This window comes from Paramormyrops kingsleyae, chromosome 18, assembly GCF_048594095.1.
Source record: "Paramormyrops kingsleyae isolate MSU_618 chromosome 18, PKINGS_0.4, whole genome shotgun sequence".
NCBI lineage: Eukaryota > Metazoa > Chordata > Actinopteri > Osteoglossiformes > Mormyridae > Paramormyrops > Paramormyrops kingsleyae.
The window spans coordinates 24,791,613-24,812,111 of NC_132814.1; the positions used below are offsets into that span (position 1 = coordinate 24,791,613).

Below are 20,499 nucleotides of genomic sequence, written 5' to 3' on the forward strand. Positions count from 1 at the left end.
TCCACTGCAGGTACCATCAAGCCTGAAGGCAGGTATCTGGATGCATTTTGGATTTCAGAAGGTTGTAGACAGAGAACAGCTGGACAAAAGCAAACTTGTATGTAAGATGTGCAAAATGGAGGTAAAGTACTGTGGAAATACCACAAATTTCCAAAACCGTTTAACAGATCAACCAGATGTGCAATCAGCAAAAATATCTGATTTAAAACTTATTGGTCATGTTAAATAAAAAGTTCATTAATGCAGCCGCTTTGGGGTCAATTTTTAACGCACATATTAATATTTTAATAATGCATCAGGTTAGAGGGCCCCTTTTACAATTTACAGCATTAGTTCTCAGGGGATCTCTTCCTATTTAAGCAAAACTGATATTGTAACTGAAGTTTGAATACTGAATCAAATGGAGTCGAACCAAAAACTGAAGCAAATCAGGACCTTGTCAATTGGAACTGAATCAATTGAGGAAATCGGTGGTGATGCTCAGTTCTAACACAGGAACATGCAGGATGCATACATATACATATTCCATATGTGCATACATACATACATACATACATACAGGGAGTTAGCAAGGGTAATAAAAACTGCTCTGCACTCTGAAGCGGGTTAGAAAGCTGGGCTTCATTCTATAGCACTGCTGATGTGTATATGAGCCTGAGGCCAGAACTGAGCTGTTCTCTTCCCAAACCCTGTAAGTCAGTCAAAGAAACCTGCCGTGTACAAAGGGAAGAGCGGCAAGTGTCTGACACACACAGTGGTGATCCCCCCTTAACTAGCTGGCATTGAAGGGTCATCTATTGGGGCAGCTCTTTATTTCAAACTGGAAGAAAATGGAGAAAATGGAATGGTGTGACCTCAACCTTATCTAGATTATTCTCCCAATTTTTAACATCAAATTGTAAGCTTCAAGTCATCAGTATATTACTTTATTTTGTATGGCGCTATGTAATTTATTGATTTCAAATGTACTGATTGATTTTGTAATTTATTGATCCAATCTTCTACATAAATAGTCACTTGTCTGATTTGAAAAGCATATTAATTATATATTTAATTGCTTTAAACAAATCTGAAATAAAAAAACAATGCAAAACTACATGATGTAAGGGGTAACAATGTTTTCTCTGTCTTGAGAAAACAAATAACTAAACAGGTGACTGTTTTAAGTGACTGGTCAGAATTACTGTAAGATATGAGAAGGAAGTGACTTATTTCAGGCAAACCTGTTCCAAGGGACCCCTGCATAAAAATATTTATGTGAGAGAATCAGTCTTATTTTACAAAAATATCTATAAAGCCCTGAAAGGAAGAGGGGAAAGAAAGAACAGACCAGACACGAAGTAGACATGAAACACAGAATGCAGGAAGACGACTTACCAGTGAATACTGCTGTGGCACTTCTGGGGATTGCGGTGTTGCCATAGCAGCTGGCTGCGGCAGGCTCTGTCCTATGGGCACGCAAGGTAGCCCCATGCTCTGCCCAAGAGGGGCACTGGAAACACTGCCAGCCTGGCCAACAGGCACACTCTGACACGAGGCAGGGAGCTGTGATTGGGAGACGCCCCCAGCACTCTGCACCGCCTGAGGGTATAAAAGCACTGAGTTTGCAGGAGTGATGGCAATAAAAAGGCTGCCATTAAAACCATGGTACAGCAGTGTTTTTTTCAACCATATGAAAAAGATAAAGGCATGATACTGTAACTGTATTTATCTTCCTATAATAGACTGTAAGCATTGAACAAGGCTGTAAACAACACGGTTTAATTTAATTAGCTTCTTTTAAATTCTGTATTGGTCAAGCTATACACTGGATGACTAGTACTTTGTAATATAATGGTCACTAAAGGCTTTATTTAGTTTAATTTATCATAATTTTGGTAAAGTTTAAGAAGATATGGGCTATATTTATTATTTTTCCAACAGGGGCAACTGTCTCCTTGGTGGCCATTATACAGCCGCTAAACTGCCCAAAAAAGAAAGACTGACCTGGTACAGTCTCCATTTTGTGCCAAACAGCATTAAAATGCACCTAAACATGCATTAGCACTCACATTATCTCTGACTGGTAATGCTATGTGGAAAACAGGGCTGCACGATATCAAATCACGATATCACATGGAGATATGTGAAATTTCCATGAGTAACGCTGCAATATTTATCAAACAAAAAAGGATATGAAATTAGCTTAAATAAACTACAGCCAAATATAACATTTAATATAACATCTACCAACAGAGTCTGTCAAATAAGTAAGTGGTGTTGTCATGAGTTGTGTCAACAGACACAAAGCAGTACCAACAAATGTGATGTGATTATTGTGCATATGCACAATATATCGTGCATCCCTAGTTGAAAAGGTGTGAATTCAACACGTTGACCAATAGCCCTCGAATCCCAGTGTAGAGTGAACAGAATAGCAGCAAAACAGACACTCACAGAGGTGGTGGTTTGGTAGACGGACTGTCCGTGGGCGTAAGGGTACCCTGCCTGCAGGGCGCATTCTCCCGGGAGGGGAAAGGCTTGGTTTTGCCCACTGGGAGCCAAGTCACAGCTGACAGAAGGGACACTCTCTCCTTCTGTGGAAGAGAGATACAGACAGAGAATACATTCCAGAAATTGTTAGGCTGTACTTCCATATTGCCCACTCATGGGAGGAAACCCAGTACTCGGCTTGCAGAGACCTGGGAGGCCAGGGGCCGTGACACCGTGTATGTGTGGCTGCTGCCTGACCAGCTGTTCAACCTCTGGCACGTCATCAGCCTCCCCAGGGACTCCACCTTCAGCTGTCGCTCCTGGGCCCAGTGAGGTGTGGCCAAACGGCCGGGTGCATGGATGCGAGGAAGTGAGCGTGGTGGAATCTCTCCTGTCTTCCAGCCCATACTGTAGCTGTTGCTGACGCCTCTCTCGGGATTTCTTGATGAGCGTAACTCTGTCTCGAATAGACTTGCCCACCACCTTGGCATCACTCTCATGGAAGAAGCCAGATTTCACCTGGGGTAGGGCAGTCCAGAGGAAGGCAGGTGAGCTGGCAGCTCTGGCATTTGTCTGTGTGGTTGTCTAACACTTCCTAGTCCCTCTTCACCTTACCATCTCCAGGGCCACCTCCTCAGCACTGTCATTCTCCAGGTCATAGCTGAACTCGATGGCCTCATTGTCCTTGTGCTTGCCCTTCAGTTTCTTGGGCTCCTCCACCCATATGCGGAGTGCTAGGCAATCCTGGTGGCCCGTGTCTTCCTCAGCCAACTCTACACGTACTCCTGTGTCCTCACCAAAAAATGCGTGATTTAGCAGGTCCCGGATAGATAGCCTGCAAAGGAGAAGACAAGGAGGAGTGACTGACTTGGTGAATTTGTCTAAATGCGGATTCAGGTAAATTAACGATCCAAGCATTTCTGGACCTTTGACACAGTGGACCATAAGGAACTGTTAGATAGGTCAGGAGACTGGGTTGGCCTGTCAGGTAGAGTCCTTAAATAGTTCAAATCAGACCTAGAAGGCATGGATTATTTTGTCACTATAGGAAGTTATAATTCCAAACATATTGCCTTACGGAGTCCCTCAAGGGTCATTTCTGGACCCCCTCTTATTTAGTCTTTATATGCTCCCACTTGGCCAGATTCTTAAAGACAGCAATATAGCTTAACATCAGTATGCGGATGATACCCAAATTTATTCAGCTCTGTCGCCAAATGACTATAGTCTAATAGATTCACTGTGTCTGTCGGTATATGTGTATGCATACTGTATGTATGCATAGTCCTTGCTAATGCTTTTTCTCTACTGTTCTCATATAATTGATGCAACCAGCACTTTCTCACTTTTAATATCTGTTCTTAAATGTTTTTTTTTTTTTTTTTTTTTAAATTTTACATTTTCATATTTGTATGCTTTTACTTGTCTGTTTTTACTTTATGCATTTTGAATGACCTTCGTGTATGGATATGTACTATATTTGCTAGGTTTCTGAATATAACCCATGCACAATTTTCAAGAATACCACAACAATGTCCTACTCTTTGGCTAGCAATGGCTTTGTTATTCCTGGTGAAAACACTCAATAAAGTAAAAGTAAATAAAACACTGCAACTGTGGTCAAGCATGCTGGATTGCCATCAATCAAATTCTTCCTGTATTTACTGATCAAAACATTCCACACACAGTTTATGCATTTAAAATGATCATTTCAGATCATGTCTAAAATCTTAACGGGATTTCGATCTGGATATTATAGGGTCAGTGAAAAACAATATTCAATATTCTCATTCTTCAACAATTGTAATTTGAAGGAGGTTAATTTTGAAGTGATATGGTATGAATGGGTTAGGACCAAAAAAGTTTACACTTCTGCCTGCTCCTTTTGAAATCAAAAGGTGTAATATTATGATGGAGAATATGGAAATGTTTTTTTTATTTGTTGTTTGTTTGAAATAAATAAAAAAGAAAAAAAGGATGATATGTCAGATAACTATATTCAGCTTATTGAAAATTCTCTTTTTTCGTTTTATGAAGCAGTAACACTCACCTCTGACTCTTATTCTGTCTAATACAGCCCTCAATAATCTCCTTAATTTCAGGGTCACTCACTTTGTCAAAACTGGCAGGTTTGATACCCTGTACAGAAAGGAAAGAGCTCAATTAACAGGTATAGACACAGAGGGGAAAAAAGAAAGGAATGGGGAACACAGATCTAGATTATAAAACAGAGAGCAATAAATTAAGAGACACAGAACACAGAAAACAGACCAACACTGAACATGGTACACAGACCACTGGACATGTATGAGGTGGCATGTACGTATAACCAAAATAATTCAGCAGATCAGTAGAGACTTACACTAGTAACTTTGCGGTAGATTTGTGCGGCGTTCTGGCACTCAGAGTAGGGGTACTCTGAGGTGGCCATCTCCAGCATGCACATCCCAAAGGCGTACACATCCACTGACTCATCATAGTGCTCCTCGTACATTTCTGGAGCCATGAACTCTGGGGTTCCTTGAAAGTAGAGCAGGGTACAAAGAAAGCGGTCACTATGACAACAAGGACACTCCTTTCCTGAAACACAGTCACCATTTCTGAAAACCTTTTCGAAAACACTAGACTTGGACAACATCTTTTGATGTCTGTCATTACAGAGGAGACCAAGAGACAGGAGGAGGTTCTGCAGCCACCATCTTCTGTGATTTTGTGCATTCCTTTCCGTGACAATTTCTCTTTTCCACCTAATCCTCTGACATTACTCCTAAAAATAACTGCTTTACCACACCAGTTCCTCATAATAAGCAGAAGTACAACACGTGAATTACTACTTTGTTTGTTTCTCTTCTTTACTTTGCATATTTTTCAGACAAAATCTTATCTCGTAAAATAACAATAATCTTCTATCTAACATTCAAGCAATATATTCTTTGTTCATTCCAAGCCTTGTAAGCCCATAAAACCTCTCTAACTCTTGTGGAAATTCCATTACCACCTCAAATTCATGATTATGAATCTGTCCATCGATCTTTCAAGCACGTATACTGATCAGAGTCACAGGAGGGCCTGAAGCTTATCACAAGCAGTACAGGGCACAAGGCTGTATACACCCTAACTGGGATGCAAGTTCATCACAAGGCACATAAATGGACACTTTGTGGACAATTTAGGGATGGCAACTGCTCTAACTGTAAGAGAAAAACTGAGAAACAGGAGGAAACCCACATGCATCAAACCAAGGATTGTCAGGGCTGGAATGATTAATACATGAGTTAAGTTTATAATCATAAGTTATTATTTCCTTGATGGCATTAACACAGTATTTTGATACTCAAATGAGAGAACTTTACCAATCTTGTGATCTTCAGTGGTTGTCAAGCTTCTGTTTTTAGCGCCATTAGACCGATAACACAGTAGGGATGAAATAGCATTTTGAGTCCCCTGTTGAGTACCTGCTACTATAAGTATATGTGGTATATACCATTAATCTCCAAAGAGTGTGATTTAAAAAAAATCATTTAACTATTAATATGACACCCTCTCTTTTCTTATTTCCATTTGTTCATCTAGCCTTTCTGAAAGCTTTGAAATTCATCTTGTACTTGCTTACAAGTAATATTGATGGAAATGAATATCCTGTACATAAGAAATTTAGGCTAGACCATTAAAACAAAAATTAAAGTATGGATAATTCTGACAAACTGAAGAATTTTCAAAAAAACATTAAAATGAAATAGTGTTTTTTTTGTAGAGCAAAGGCCATTACCTTAAATTTTGAAGTACATAAAAATTATTATTGATCCAATTTGATGATTTTCCCAAAATAGTTACCCAAATATCAAATAAATCACAAAACTACATAAAATGTGTTTAAATCATTCAACTTAATTGCATATAACCCAGAATAAACAACTAATTTGTATTATAAGATGAATATTTTCATTGATTTTTTGATTAGTCTTGAAATTTTTTTCTCGTCTCTGTAACTCTTGACCTGGATTTGATGACATACTTCTGATTATTACAGAAATAAATAGTAACATAACAAAATTGATGAAGTACCCCAGAGGAAAAATCAACTCTTTAGAAAATGACGTCGAAGTCTTCAAACTAATTCAAAAAATAGATAAAGCTGATATGTTATGGTAATGAGTTCTTGAGAATGACCCACATACCTCTTTGTGTTAATTCTACATTTGGGGATTCAACGTATAAATATTTATGATTATAAGTTTTAACATTAGGTGTAGTTCATTGCAATGAATCAGAGAAACCTGTACAATTAATTAGTTAATTTTTTTAAATTGATTCAGAGCCCTAATAATAATAAAAAATATATACTGCTGAAGAGCCGTGATAGGAAATGGCATGACAAAAACTGAGAGAACTGAGTGACAAAAATCATTATTCATATTTTACCCAAAATCGTGCAACCCTACTCTATATATGTAGAGTGGAGGCCAGAATTGAAATCCCAACCTTGGAGGTATGAGGCAAGAGAACTACGTACCCAGGGCCAGAGTAATCGTTTGGGATATTAATAACTTGTTTCGAGTTACTTCAAAGAAGTTTAGTGTCTCCTAACTATATCTAATCGTATTGACAAAGAGCAGCATGACAGGCGACTTTGAATTTTTCTCTGTTGATAAAACAACACACCCAGCATGAGCCAGCTGGCCTCATTTTCATGTGGAGAGTTACAGCAGAATTTGACACACAAGAGGGCTTGTTCTCATTAGCAGTCCTGAACAGTACCGATCCACAAAACCATGCACTTTTTAAAACTGAGTAGCCTTAGCAACTGATGTAGCCTCAACTATAATAGAAATGAGTCATTGCACTTAAAATACAAGTGTTCCCACAATATGCCACTGCATCATTCATCGGGAATATCTGCCTACATATTCAGTGACTCAGTGCTGAACACAAAACTTACCTAATTGATCCGATTTACCTGAATCTAAAATGCAATACTGGTTGAGCTAAAATGGTTTTAGCAAATGTAGAATGAAGTGCAATAGAGTTAAATGAAAACCGTGGCTGAAGTGCATGTGAACAAGACACTATGTACATCAAAAACATTGCCGAAATTTCTTGTGATCATTGCATTTCCATAAAACTGACTTTTACTGATAAAAAGGGCAAGCTTAATGACATAATATCTAAGCCTTTCGAGGTGAAGCAGGCGTGGGATGAGGCAGCAGCGAGCGTGTCCTCGTTTTATGGCATCACCAGGTCATCTGCTCAGTGGTATAAGGAAGCCAGAAGATGGGGAAAGCAGAAGCTCGCTGCTGAACGAGACCAGCGGCTGGGAACGGGGACTTAATGATGCTTGTGTTTATTTTAATTTTGGGTCCGTAGTTTGCAGAATATAAATAAAAGTGCAATCTTTGTTCAAAAACCTACAGTTTACATGTTCAAATAAAAGGCAATAAGGTGGTTATTTTTCTACATCTCACACTTTAGATTCCTTACCAGGCTACAGGTGATTCAGCTCTTCTGCCCGCTGAACCCCAGTGTTGGGCAAGCTACTTGTAAAGTGTAGTGAGCTAAACTATCAGTTACTCAACAATAAATTAAGCTTCACTACACAAAAGCTACCACCCATAGAAATATAGCAAGCTAAGTTATACAAATATGGCAAAAGCAGCTTACTACATCAGAAGCTACTTCACGTTGTACCAACCTAATACCAGATCAGTGCAAAATGACAGTCAGATACACTGGTTAAGACATTTATTAAAGAACAACCCATGATTTAACAGTGTAGACATTGCGTTATGTGAAGCATCGAGACATAAATAAAACAAAAAAAAAAATTATTGGCCTACTACTAGGTAAACCAGTACTCTAGTAAACAAACTATTTAGTAACAAATGAAAGCTACTGTTTAGTGTTCGATGGGCAAGACATGGCTATAGGTTTAAATCAATTAAAAATTTCTAGGGAAAAGAAAAACCATATTAACAGCCATCTTATTTCCTCAGGGCCTCCCTTAACGAGAAAACTTCTTCAGACCCCAATTAAACAAGTCGATTGAAGTTACAAATGAACTTTGTGTTTAAGAACCGTGTTAAACTGTGTTTACGGACGACATGCAACACCATGATTAATAAGCATGGCTCAGAGAGTGATCACTGGGACAACAGCAAATGAACTGGTCCAAACTGAAATGAGAATCAAAGTCCTGAATTACATGTTTTAGTGCTGGGAGGATGGGATGGAAGGGGAGGGGACCCCTGTGTTGTATCTATACTTTTTAATAACTAAGGTGGATGCATCATCAAATTGCTGGATTCATTTTCATTACTTTTAAGTGTTTTTTATTTATTAATTAGTTAAAACCCAGGACAGAATTTGGGCAAAGTCTATAAGTAAATAAATACTGTAGCGCGGAGGCACCGGCGGGCAGTGCAGCATGTTGGACTGATGGCAGCTTGTAAATAGTTCTCAGTAGTCGCTTGTGTCATTATACATGTGCTGTGTGTTATGTCATGTATAATCGTTAATGTTTATTGTTGTACGTAGTGTGCGTGTGTGTGTGCGTGCGCCCACTGTGTGTGTGAGGAGTAAACGGGGCGATGTGCACGGTGCGCAGTGCAAATGTGTGGGTTGCAGTAATACGGGTGCAATAAACGCCATCTGGTGATTAAACCCCGAACTATCTCTGCTGTTTAATTGTTGCGAGAATGGTTCGGCGGCCCACTAGTTCAATACTTTATTGTAAATATTAAACTGTGTGTGTGTGCGCGCGCAAGTCAGCCTATTTGCTTGAGTCACGTGAGCAGCATCGCTTACTCAGACATCCGCAGTGCATTCAGGACAGAAACTGAAACTAAAGTATCGATCTCATGACGCTGCCATATGCATGCGTGTTTCGATAGACAGGCAGTGGAAGCAGAGTACAAGGTCGCGCATGAACATGCTTTATTTGTCTGATTGTTGCGTTTCAAAATCATACTGCAGAGGAAACCTCTGCTTTCCTCAGACATGTCCTGGAAATTGTAGCTTTTGTGGACGCTATGTCGCTACTTAATCAAAAAAATTACGTAACTACTGGAATGTTATTTGATTCAGAAATCAGCGACGCTACAAGCAAGCTACTAGAAAATGTAGCTAAACTAATAGCTTCGCTACATGTAGCGGCGCTACCGCCCATCACTGCTGATCCCTCCTTGCCCGCATTGCTGCCCTACTCTGCTTTGTTGGTATCGGCAACAGGCAGTTATGCCATCAGACCTTCTAAAGTCTCCTAATGTGTCCTCATTTATGTCCAACAGACATCCATCACATGTGGCAATGTTATGCAACACGCAACATGCCACAAAGATTGCTGCGACCTTCTGAGGGCTGCATGGTAATCTTCCAGCTGACTTTAGTATTAAAAGTATTTTTGCGTATAAAATCTCTTGGATGAAAACCTGCCTACTGTGTGACTTAGCATTCATAGTGGATGTAATAGGAGCACTTGGAGGTCCTTCGGAATCCCACTGCCACAGCTTCATTGGAGAAAGTAGAGTCAGAGGACTCACTATTGGTGAGGTCAGTGCCATGGTAAAAAAACTATTCAGTGGTAAGGCTCCAGGGGTGGATGAGCTTCTGAAGGCTCTGGATGTTGTTGGGCTGTTTTATATGACAAGCCAATTCAATATTGCATCAAGGTCGGTGACAGTGCCTCTGTATTGGCAAAAACTGGTGGCCCCAATCTTTAAGCAGCGTGTGGCTCAGTGGGCTAAGTCTATGTGCCTGTAATCAGAAGGTCGCCAGGTCAAACCCAGCCTCAGCATGTCTGCGGGTCCTTGAGCAAGGCCCTTAACCCCCAGCTCCCTGGGCGCCCTGACAGGTGGCTGCCCTTCACGGACAACTTACTCTACAAAGAGCAAATTGAGGGAGGTGTAAAGACAATTTCCCCACAGGGATCAGATCAATAAAGTATCAATTATTATTATAATAATTAGAAAGGGGAAGCGAGGGTGTGTTCTAACTTCAGGGGGCTCATCAGGGAACTCATCAGGATGTGGAGCATCCATGTGTTGTCGAACCTCAGATACAAAAGGGGTAATGCAGATTCTATCCCGGTCACAGAACACTTGACCAGCATTTCACCATTACAAGGACACTGGAGGATTCACTGCAGCTTGCCCAACCAGCCTAGATGTGTTTTATGGATATGACCGTGTCCAGAGTGAGAACTTGGCTTGCATTGCTGACAGTAAGTCAGACCCATTCCCAGTGGATGATGGATATTTCACTGCACTTCACTTCTTTACCAGGAAATGTAACATGACTTGACAAATAGATGCAGCATCGGTTTTCACACTATAGGGCCTCAATGAACTGAGCCAACAGCTTGCTGGCCTATCACACGAAAAAGGTTCCCCACATTCGGTATAAGTTAGGGAATAAACAAAAGGAAAGAATCACTAAAAGGAAAGAAAGAAGAGTCAGGTAAAAGAGGAGTAGAAAGCGAGATGTGAAAAAAGCAAAAGAATATATAGATGTTTCAAATTCCCTTCCACCACCTGTTTCCCAGGAAATACCGCACGTAGTAGGGTCCAGCCTACCTATGACACTCTTGGCGAAAGAGGTCCTCATCAACGTGGCCAGGCCCAGGTCACCGATCTTGACAGAGCCTGTAGGTCCTGTGATGAAGATGTTGTCACACTTGAGGTCGCGGTGGACAATAGGCGGTGTGCGCGTGTGCAGGAACTGCAGACCCTTCAGGATCTGCCGACACCAGCTGCGCAGAACCTTGGGTTTCATCACCTTGAAACGCTTTAGGTACCTGCGGAGCAGGGAGAGAAGCCAGAAGGGTTCTCCAGTTACAGAATTACTGTAGGTGAATGGACAACCTCATTAAGAACTGATACAAAATGGCCACAAATATTAGATGTGGAAAGTGGCAGATCCTTTAGAAAAATACTTATAACACTAGCGGAAGCTGATCCATAGTTAGTATAATTCAATTCCAAGCTGTTATTCAACATATTTAGGTTCCTTTTCAGCGTCAGTTGCTACAAATTTTCACAGCCAATAAATCAGCAAGGGGATGCGTTTGTGTCCCTTAAGAGATGAGGAAACCAATGAAATATATTTTTAAAAGTTACTTATTTGCTTATTTATTTATATAAATGGATGATCAAATAAACACTCAGGTAATATAAGTAAACATTCATGTCAGTATAGCTAAAAGTGAATTTTTTAATTTTAACTGTGTGCAATTGTGGTGGCCGTAAAGCAGGTTCGTTACGTTTTCAGGGTTCCGGAGGTCATGAGCTCTGTCACCAGTACGATGCACTTCTTTCCCCGCAGCACTGACTCCCAGGAGTCGTAGAAGCGCACGATATTGGGGTGCTGCAGCCCCTTCAGCATCTCCGCCTCCTCCTTGAAGCGCTGCTGTTCTGCCTTGGTCAGCTTGCGGTCCTGAAGGATAATGAGACATTTGATTTTGAGAAAATGCTTCTACCAGAGTCATTTGCAATCAATATAATGTGCAATCAATCAGTACCTCTGGGTGAGAGAGTAAAGTATACATTACAGAGAGAGAGAGAGCAAGACCATGTGACATCAACTCTACAACATGTTGAACTGTGGTTACACTTTTCAAAACTTGACGCAAACAACACTCACTGCAATATCTGTGACGCAAAATGCAAAGCTGGCCATAGCAATATCTCCAACCTGAGAAAACATCTGGTCAAACACAAAATATATCTAAAAGCTGACAAGTGTACCGTATTTGATGGCCTGAAAGTTAAGTTCCCCTCTAAAGTCAGCAGCGTGCCTGCAGCTAGTGCCAAGGCAGCTGAATTCTCCATGGATGATGACACTTTAAGTGAGGCATCAACAACTTCAACAACATCGTCAGGTAATTAATTAGCTAGTTCGATAAGTTGTTGTTGGAGAAAATTGAGATTTTTTTCACTGTGTTGGTTGAGGTTATCGTAGAGGTGCCATACCATGAAAACCCAATTTTACATCGGCATAGTTGAATAAGAAGAGTTCAGTACTTGGAACTGACATACCGTGAATCTGAAATGCTGTTTTTCCCTCTTTCAAATATAAATCCCACATATGGCTGTAGAGATGTTGGGTCTGTGTGACCCATCACAATGCCTCACCGAAGCTGCTAAAATAGGCTGATTCAAAAATCCTAGACTGTTACGTAACAGTCTGAGCTGTGCCCCATACTAAACAAACACAGGCCACTTTCAAGCCCAATGGGCCTGCATAACCTGCACTCTCTCGGGGGCATGTGTGCAATTTCCACAAGTGCACCTGGCAAGGAAAAACATATACCTGTATGTTGACAGCATATAAGGTTATTTATTCCTAGTAGGCTAAGAAGCTAAGTCGTATTCAGGGGTATGTTTGCCAGAAGCTCCTGTTACCAACTTACATATTTGGAACCATTAAGTTGCAATAACCATTTAAATAATATATTATATATAATCATTTAAATAATTACAATTATAATGTAAATTACATATTCGTTTATCGAATATTGTCACAAAACACCCTCCATACAATCATGATATATATGTGCTATAGTTTTATATGACTGGCTGCAGAGATGTTGGGTCTGTGTGAGCCATTGCAGTGCCTTACTGTAAACCAGCCAATCAGAGCAAAGCTCATTAACATATTAATAAGCCCACCAAAAAAAGGGAAAAAATTCTAGGGCCAAATAATAAGGCTGTAAATGGGCCTGTAAAACCAATTCTGGGCATTTTTTGACCAAACCGAGCTCATATACCTTCTGTGTAGACAGCACAGAAGTTAAAATACTGAAAAAATGCATTCTATGGCATTTTTACTAGCTTGAGTCAAAACTGGCTCCATCAAAATTCCTTACCAGTATGCTGTTTACGGTAAACAAACAGTAACGTTACGTGAGATTTTTTAAGCATGTCTGAAACCTTAGTATGGAATTATATAAAGCTATGCTCTGGTTGCAGACTGTGACAGACTGGAGGTTTTACCATGGTTAGAAGATGAAAAATGTCGTATAGAGACATATTCTGTCTCATGAATTAAACCCCGACAGCGTTGCACACAGTTTGCCCTCCATTGCGCTTGGGAACTGTTTGGTCGGAACAAATGTTTAACCGCTTGTGTTCTGTGGATCTCTTTTTGGCAGAGCATTGCTACATTCTGACTGGTTGTTGCCGAACTGCGTCACAGCTCATTAGCATAAAGTTGACAGGGCTTCAACTTCATTTTGATCCTCCCACTGCCCAAACTGCGCTACCACTAGGAGAAGCGCCTTCCCATAGAGAATGAATGACTTCTGGTGGCTTTGACGCTCTCACCCCTCGCGGTGTGAAGGTATCTTTAAGACACCGTGCCAGCAACTGGAAAGCTGCTGGTTCAAACACCAGGTTTGACAGAGTTTCACCATTGGGCCCAACTGCTGTAGGAACAGTCTGACTCCACCTTTTCAACTGTATGTCACTTCAGATAAAAACATCAGCTAAATAAAAAAATATGTAACATTATTTTAAAAATACAGGGTTTGTGAAGAATCAGTGAAAGGGCCATTCAGTCTTAACTTAGTGAACAATGACAAGACAACAAATAAAAGCATTTTATTTGATGCTCCCAAAGGGAAAGAAGAAGCACACTGCCCTAAAATGACATACCTATGAAAAACAGTACAACATGGCAATGCAGAATATTAGGGATGTTCTGATCTTCAATCCACTTTTTTGGTCCCCCATCCATTTAATATGTATTTTCACTGATTCTGAGTGCCAATCCAATCTTTCAGTAAATATTTGCATTCTTTGTCAAGGCAAGCCTTGTGATTTCACAGCATTCTTCCTTACGATGTTTCTGCAAGTGGCTAATTCAGGGGAGCCCAACCTTTTTTTAACTCAAGATCTACTTTTCAAGTGGCCAGTGTGCCGAGATCTACCAGTTCAAATAAGGCGCCATAGCTATTAGTCTGTTACTCTATTATTACTCTAGCTATTGCCTTTCTACATAGTTAACAAGCACACAGCTTGCATTGCATACAAGACATATGGACTTGAAATCTGAGTAAAAAAAAAAAAAAAATCCTCTTTCTACTTTGAATGAAAATGATATGTTTTTGATCTTTTGGCTTAGACATGTTTGCTTGCGAAATGTTTACAGTACACGATTAATTGCACACTGAAAAATGGGCACGCAAGTGCACGGACACTTGCAATACACTTCACGATAGATTGAGAATTATTCCGCGATCGAAGATCGACTGTTTGGGCACCCCTGACTAAATTCGATTTGTTGTATTCAAAGATGCTATGTTGCCACCTCCTCTTGAAAGGATGGCACTTGAAATATTTCAGGTACCTGTCAGGCTGTTATGAGTTTCCAATTTAAGGAATTTCCACACAGTTGACATCTTGATAGTTTGTAGTTTCAAGCCATGCGCCTCAGGCTGCGTACAACATGAGATCCTTATAATCTGTGCAACTGACGTAAATTGAGTGAACTGAGTAAACTGAGTGGTTGCGGGAAACTGGGTTTGTGAAAAACATGCAGCACACCTAAGGGAAGCAGAACAGAGGCCAGGTTAAAGTCCACCCAGGTAGAGGTAAAAAGAAGATTGAATTGTGCTTCCTGCTAATTACATTCTAAAGAGTGATGCTCTAGATATGATGAGACACAGTCATGCTAGATCTAGTGTTGGCCGATATTGTAACTTAAAAATATCGGATAAACAATAATGTCAGGTTATCCAAACTCCCCCCTCCCCCACTTCCTGTAGAAACTGATTGATCAATAGGCTGATTTAAAAATTTCATGGGCCTCAAAAACATTGGTTCACAGACCACTTCATAACGTCTTGTACTCGCAAGGAAATTGTCAGGGGATGGCGGCAGTAAACCACGTACCACTATTATAATTAACATTTACATACACTGATATGTTTGTGTGAAAAACCAGTTAAAAAGATAATAGCAATGTGTTTTTCTATTTCTATCTAACGTTTTAGTTCTACATGGGAAACACAGGCAAGAAGGCTGAACTGGGCGCCACATACGGTAATAAATCTTTCTGCGATATTGCATTGTGTAGCCTATGCCTACTTCACTGACAAATACTCACCAGTTACTCACTGTCAGATACAACACCAGGACACCAGAGGCGACCTTAGTCCAATTCAAATGCAGAAAGCCGCCTGGACCCCCCTAAAAGCCTGGGGCCCCAAACGAAGACGGATAATATGTTCATTTAAATGACATGCCTGTTATTTACATTTTTAGTGACAGACAAATTTTCAGGATAAACAAAGTTGCCCCCATCCTGGCTGTAATGGGCTATTTCTACGTTGGCACTTAATGCGACCTAGTTTTCTTGTCACACTGGAGTATAGTGGAAGGCTACTTGTTGTTTCACTGGCAAGTGAAACTTAACAAAAGAAAATGGGACAAACATACAAGACCAACATTACATTTATCCCATGTCTTTGATACTATACCATTAGAGTGGTAGACAAATTGTAAACAGATGTAGAGATAACACAATTAGACAAACGTATGCAAAAAAGCAAGACTAACCTTAGCGTCAGGGGTGCTAAGGCTTTTGCTATCTTAGGCTACAGTCTATGGCTACAGCGTAAGAAGGAACAATTAAACTTCTTAAATTTGGCCAAACGATCTGCAGGAGCAATTCCCAGCTCACCCCAATCAGTGAATTTTACTGGCAGCACTCCCGCCCTCACTCTGATCAGTAAGCTTTACTGCTGTCTGATCAGTAAGCTTTACTGCTGGCCCCCCACGCTTTGATTAGCATCCTATCACAATCAGAATTCACTTTATTGACCAGGTGCAACTTCATGCACGAGGAGTACCGGTGCCATTGATGGCAGTATTGTTGCCACTGATGTTCCATCATTTTTAATTCCCTTGTTTCTTTTCAGACTCCAAAAAACAGCTCAAACAGCCCACTTAGGGGGCCCCCTACTCCAGTCAGTATAGGGCCTTCCGAGAAGTTAATCTGCTCCTGAGGGTTACTAGTCCGATATCATCGATTACCAATAACACCATCATCTTACAAAGGCCTAGTGCTAGCCCAACATCACAACTGGACCTGCAGAGGCCAGTCTATGACAAAATTACCTAAAAAGAGTTGAATCTGTGAATAAAAAAAAAAATATTCAATTATCCTCTTGTGACTCAGTTTTCCTTATTGTAACACAGTGTAAGATAACAGTGCTGTATTCAACCCTTTCTTGAGCAAATTTAAAAGGATAGGTTGCTTTTTGTAAGAATAATAGGTTTGAATGTGTAGTACTTTTTACAATTCACACTTAAGTATTTTTGCATTCTACTGAGTAGTATTTTACTAGATGACTTTTACTTGAGTAACATTTTGGTGTCGTATCTGGCATGTTTACTTAAGTATGAAAACTCTTTCCACCACTGGTTTCCAGCAGCATGTAAGTATGGTGTAACAGAGCTGACAGCCAGTCTTGGTCTTATCAACTACTCTCTCCAGTGTTGGTGTAATTTATTTGGAAACCAAAATGTCCCCAAACTGTGGATTAAGTTTCAGGATCAAAAAGTTTCAGCGATAAGCAACTTCCAACCACAATTAGAATATTTCCCGTGTTGCACGTCTACTTGTGAATTTAGGTTATGCCTGACAAGAAATGTATTCACTCCTTTCATTGTGCATTGTGCAAACCGAAAAGGGCACAAATTGAAAACACTGTTACACCATTACAACCCTACCCAGAAAGTAAGGATCTCCCAATTAACACACTCCATCACACACACAGTCAATTTAAGCACTTCGGTTCAATTAAATTAGTTAAGTGTTTTTGGACAGTGGAAGGAAACCAGAGGATCCGCTGAAAAGCCATGCACAGTGAACAATGCAAAATCCACACACAAAACTGTGGTGCGCAACAACAGCACTACCCACTCCGCCAATTTGCCATCCTCAATACTAGGCTTGCAGGCTGAAGTGAGATATAGACTGCACTGAAGTTGCTCTGTTTCACACTGGTCTGTTTTTGTTGTAGTATGGTTGCAGCTTCCGGACAAGTTAGCATCACATAAAAAGGTGCTTGCTGGTTTGTTCTCTATTCATAAGTGTTAAGTAGGGCACTTGTGACTGGACATTCATTGGAAGCTCAGCTTAGCCACACTTATGCCTAGTCGAATTGCTTTGGCTCATAAAAGTGACCATATTGATTGACTGATTGACGATTACCTCCGATCAGGACAAAAATCTGCCATTTCTGGTCACTAGCTGATCGACCGGTAAACCTTACTTATTTGACATACTCTGTAGATGAGTTCTATATGGCCATGTAGTTCATTTCAACTCCTGACTTAAAATTCTGCAATGTGATCATTCCCCACACTACTCAAAACACACAATACGTTCACAAAAAAATAATATGATAAGGTTATGTGCCGTATTATGCAAGATGATATGGCTTAAGTAACAGGGCTAATACCTGAGTTTTAGCAAAGATTATTTTGACATACAGTAATCGCAGAATGTTAAATAATTTAAGCCATAATTAAGACAAAGTCAGGCTAGACTACTCCTAGAGGCTAAATGGCAGGTATCGATGGCTAACCTCGCATTATGGGCGAGTCCATCAGACTTGAATGTCTTCTTATAAGATGTATTTTGATGCATCAGCTGCATTTAAAATTCACTATTGATGTGAAGTGCTTCCATACAAGTGAGGCTTTCACTCTTTATTTGGACCCTTGTCCATTGTCTTCCTTTCATCATATTGCTGAGTAACTGAGAATGCAAATTTTAATATAGAAATTTTAATAATTTTTTAATAATCATGTGATCGAATTGAATGAAGTAATCGTTACAGCTGTAAATTGTTTATCAGCCCACTGACTAAATTTGATTTTATTCTTATCTTCAGAGTGGTTTTTGTATATCGGTGTGCAGTTTCATTTAAAAAGAGAATTTTCAGGAATAATGTTTACTTCAAATTTCGCATTTGTAAATGTCATTTACATATAGTAAAGATTTTAGCTAAATGCAATTTATTTCATATAGCACATTTTCACAAAGCACTTTACATTACCCCTACCCAATGCCCCCAGAGAGAAAGCCAGAGGCAAAAGAGGGAAGAAAAAACACATGGGACCAAGACTTCCAGTTCACTCTTCCAAGAGCTAACCTGACCCAATGGACCAAGAAAACACCATACTGATCTAATTCTGTATAATGGTTTCAATGAACTGAGCTGTTTTATACCTTTAGCATCTATGAAACAAAGGGCCTTATCTAACAGGCAGGAAAAACAGAAACTGATATGTCAGCAAACATCGGGCAATACTTAAAAAAAGAGGAAAAGAAAACGGGGAGGGGGGTTACGATGTGAGGGAGAATTACATTTATCCGGGATGGATGGATAGATGGATAGATAGATAGAGAGAGAGAGAATCAGCCACATTAGCATCAGCCACCCGGTCTCTCTGCAGGACGGATGGCCACATTAATCTCATTTGGCTTCTCAGTCTCTCTTTCCCTCCCCACGTCCCCATTCGACTCCTCGTGCTGTTTATTCCCCCTTTTCTATGGCCTATTATTGTAGCAAAATTACTCGCAAATGTGTATAGAGTTGTGTGACTGTATCTCAATCCGTGTGTGTGTAATCAGATTTCTATATGTGTAAAAGAATCTGTAAATGTGTATTCAGAATCCGTGTGCGCAATTAGATTCGTATGCGTAATGAGATTTGCAAGTGTACCAAGATTTGTATGTGTGTGGAAAAATCTGTAAATGCGTACATAAGTATTAATGGCTAAAAAGTCTAAGTTTTTTTCTCCAAGAGCTGAACATACTGACAAGTCATCGGTTACAACTCAGGCAAACCTCTCAATTTGCTGTCTTTTTACATCTGATTTTTGCTACACTTTTGCCATGGCAGATCTGCAAATGCATGTGGAGATTTGTCTGTGTGTCTTGAGGTGCCTTTCTGGTAGCAAGTCACTACTAGCTGTGATATTAAGAATGAAAGCAGGTTTAATATAAAAGCAATATCAAATACAGTTCTTAATGCAAAAAATGCCATTGAACAGGACACATTTTTGTTCTGCAAACCGATAACAGGCTCAGACCGTCATTCTACATCAATATTTTGATTATATAATGTATCTAAAGGAAGTGTCTTGTGCTGTGGTAACTATTATCATGATATTGTAAAATATATAAACCTCTTTGTCACGACATATAATGAGTGGAATTAGCCAATCAAGTCAATTCAAATTGTCACAAATTGTGACAGCTGCACATGTACAGCTACTGTAAAGACCGGTATAGTATCAGTCATGTGCCTGCCATGCTTCCATCATGCTGGTGTATAGGGGAGGTGTGTGTGTGTGTGTGTGTCGCACTATGAGCTGTGATATAGCCAATGGGAGCACAGGGCCAGAAGTTACAACAGCTCACACAGCACTTATTCAGCAGTTTCTTTTTTTTTTTACCTTAAACTAACAATGAGCCACTAGTCCCCTTTCTGACGGCATATTAGCAGATATTCTTATTTACCCCCATCCTACTGTAACACCCTTACACACCCACCCCAGCGTCTACACACTCTGCTTGGTCATTTCTCAACCAAAGAAATTTGCCACTTGTTCTGCACACACTAGTGTTGTCAGGGTAGCAAAATTATTGTTTTGATACCGATACTAAGTCATGAATTTCAATTTATACAATTTTCAATATTTTTCCTAAAAAGCAGAAACACTCTCAAATAGTACGCTTTATTGCAAACAAAAATGTTTTAACGATATTTGGGTCATCTGTGGGCAGGACAGTTGAAATAACATTTAAGCATATTATTCAAATGCATATTAGTCAAATGCCATGTGTTCTGTTATTCAATGTTTGTCTCAAATGACAAAAAAGGCAGGAAATGAGTTCCCTTTGTCATTCATAGGCAGTCCCACACCCTATACAGGGGGTCCTATTTTGTCTCATCCTCCCTGAAAAATAATTTTTTAACACCATTTAGTGTTTTGTCTCAAATATTCACACACATTC

The 20,499-nt window shown here is 39.9% G+C and overlaps 1 protein-coding gene across 12 annotated transcripts in view; it reads right to left on the reverse strand.

Annotated features, from left to right (window-relative positions):
- wnk3 (WNK lysine deficient protein kinase 3) overlaps positions 1-20,499 on the reverse strand; it is a 62,653-nt gene that overhangs the window by 25,600 nt on the left and 16,554 nt on the right. For 11 of the 12 annotated variants that reach the window (XM_023834106.2, XM_023834115.2, XM_023834110.2 and 8 more), the window contains 8 exons: positions 11,726-11,898; positions 11,040-11,260; positions 4,835-4,992; positions 4,523-4,611; positions 3,088-3,307; positions 2,682-2,991; positions 2,437-2,576; positions 1,378-1,581 (listed from right to left, as the gene is read on the reverse strand). In XM_023834106.2, the coding sequence (XP_023689874.2) occupies positions 1,378-1,581; positions 2,437-2,576; positions 2,682-2,991; positions 3,088-3,307; positions 4,523-4,611; positions 4,835-4,992; positions 11,040-11,260; positions 11,726-11,898 (1,515 nt within the window). The remainder of the gene's footprint in view (positions 1-1,377; positions 1,582-2,436; positions 2,577-2,681; positions 2,992-3,087; positions 3,308-4,522; positions 4,612-4,834; positions 4,993-11,039; positions 11,261-11,725; positions 11,899-20,499) is intronic. The other variant, XM_023834113.2, reaches the window with a different exon arrangement.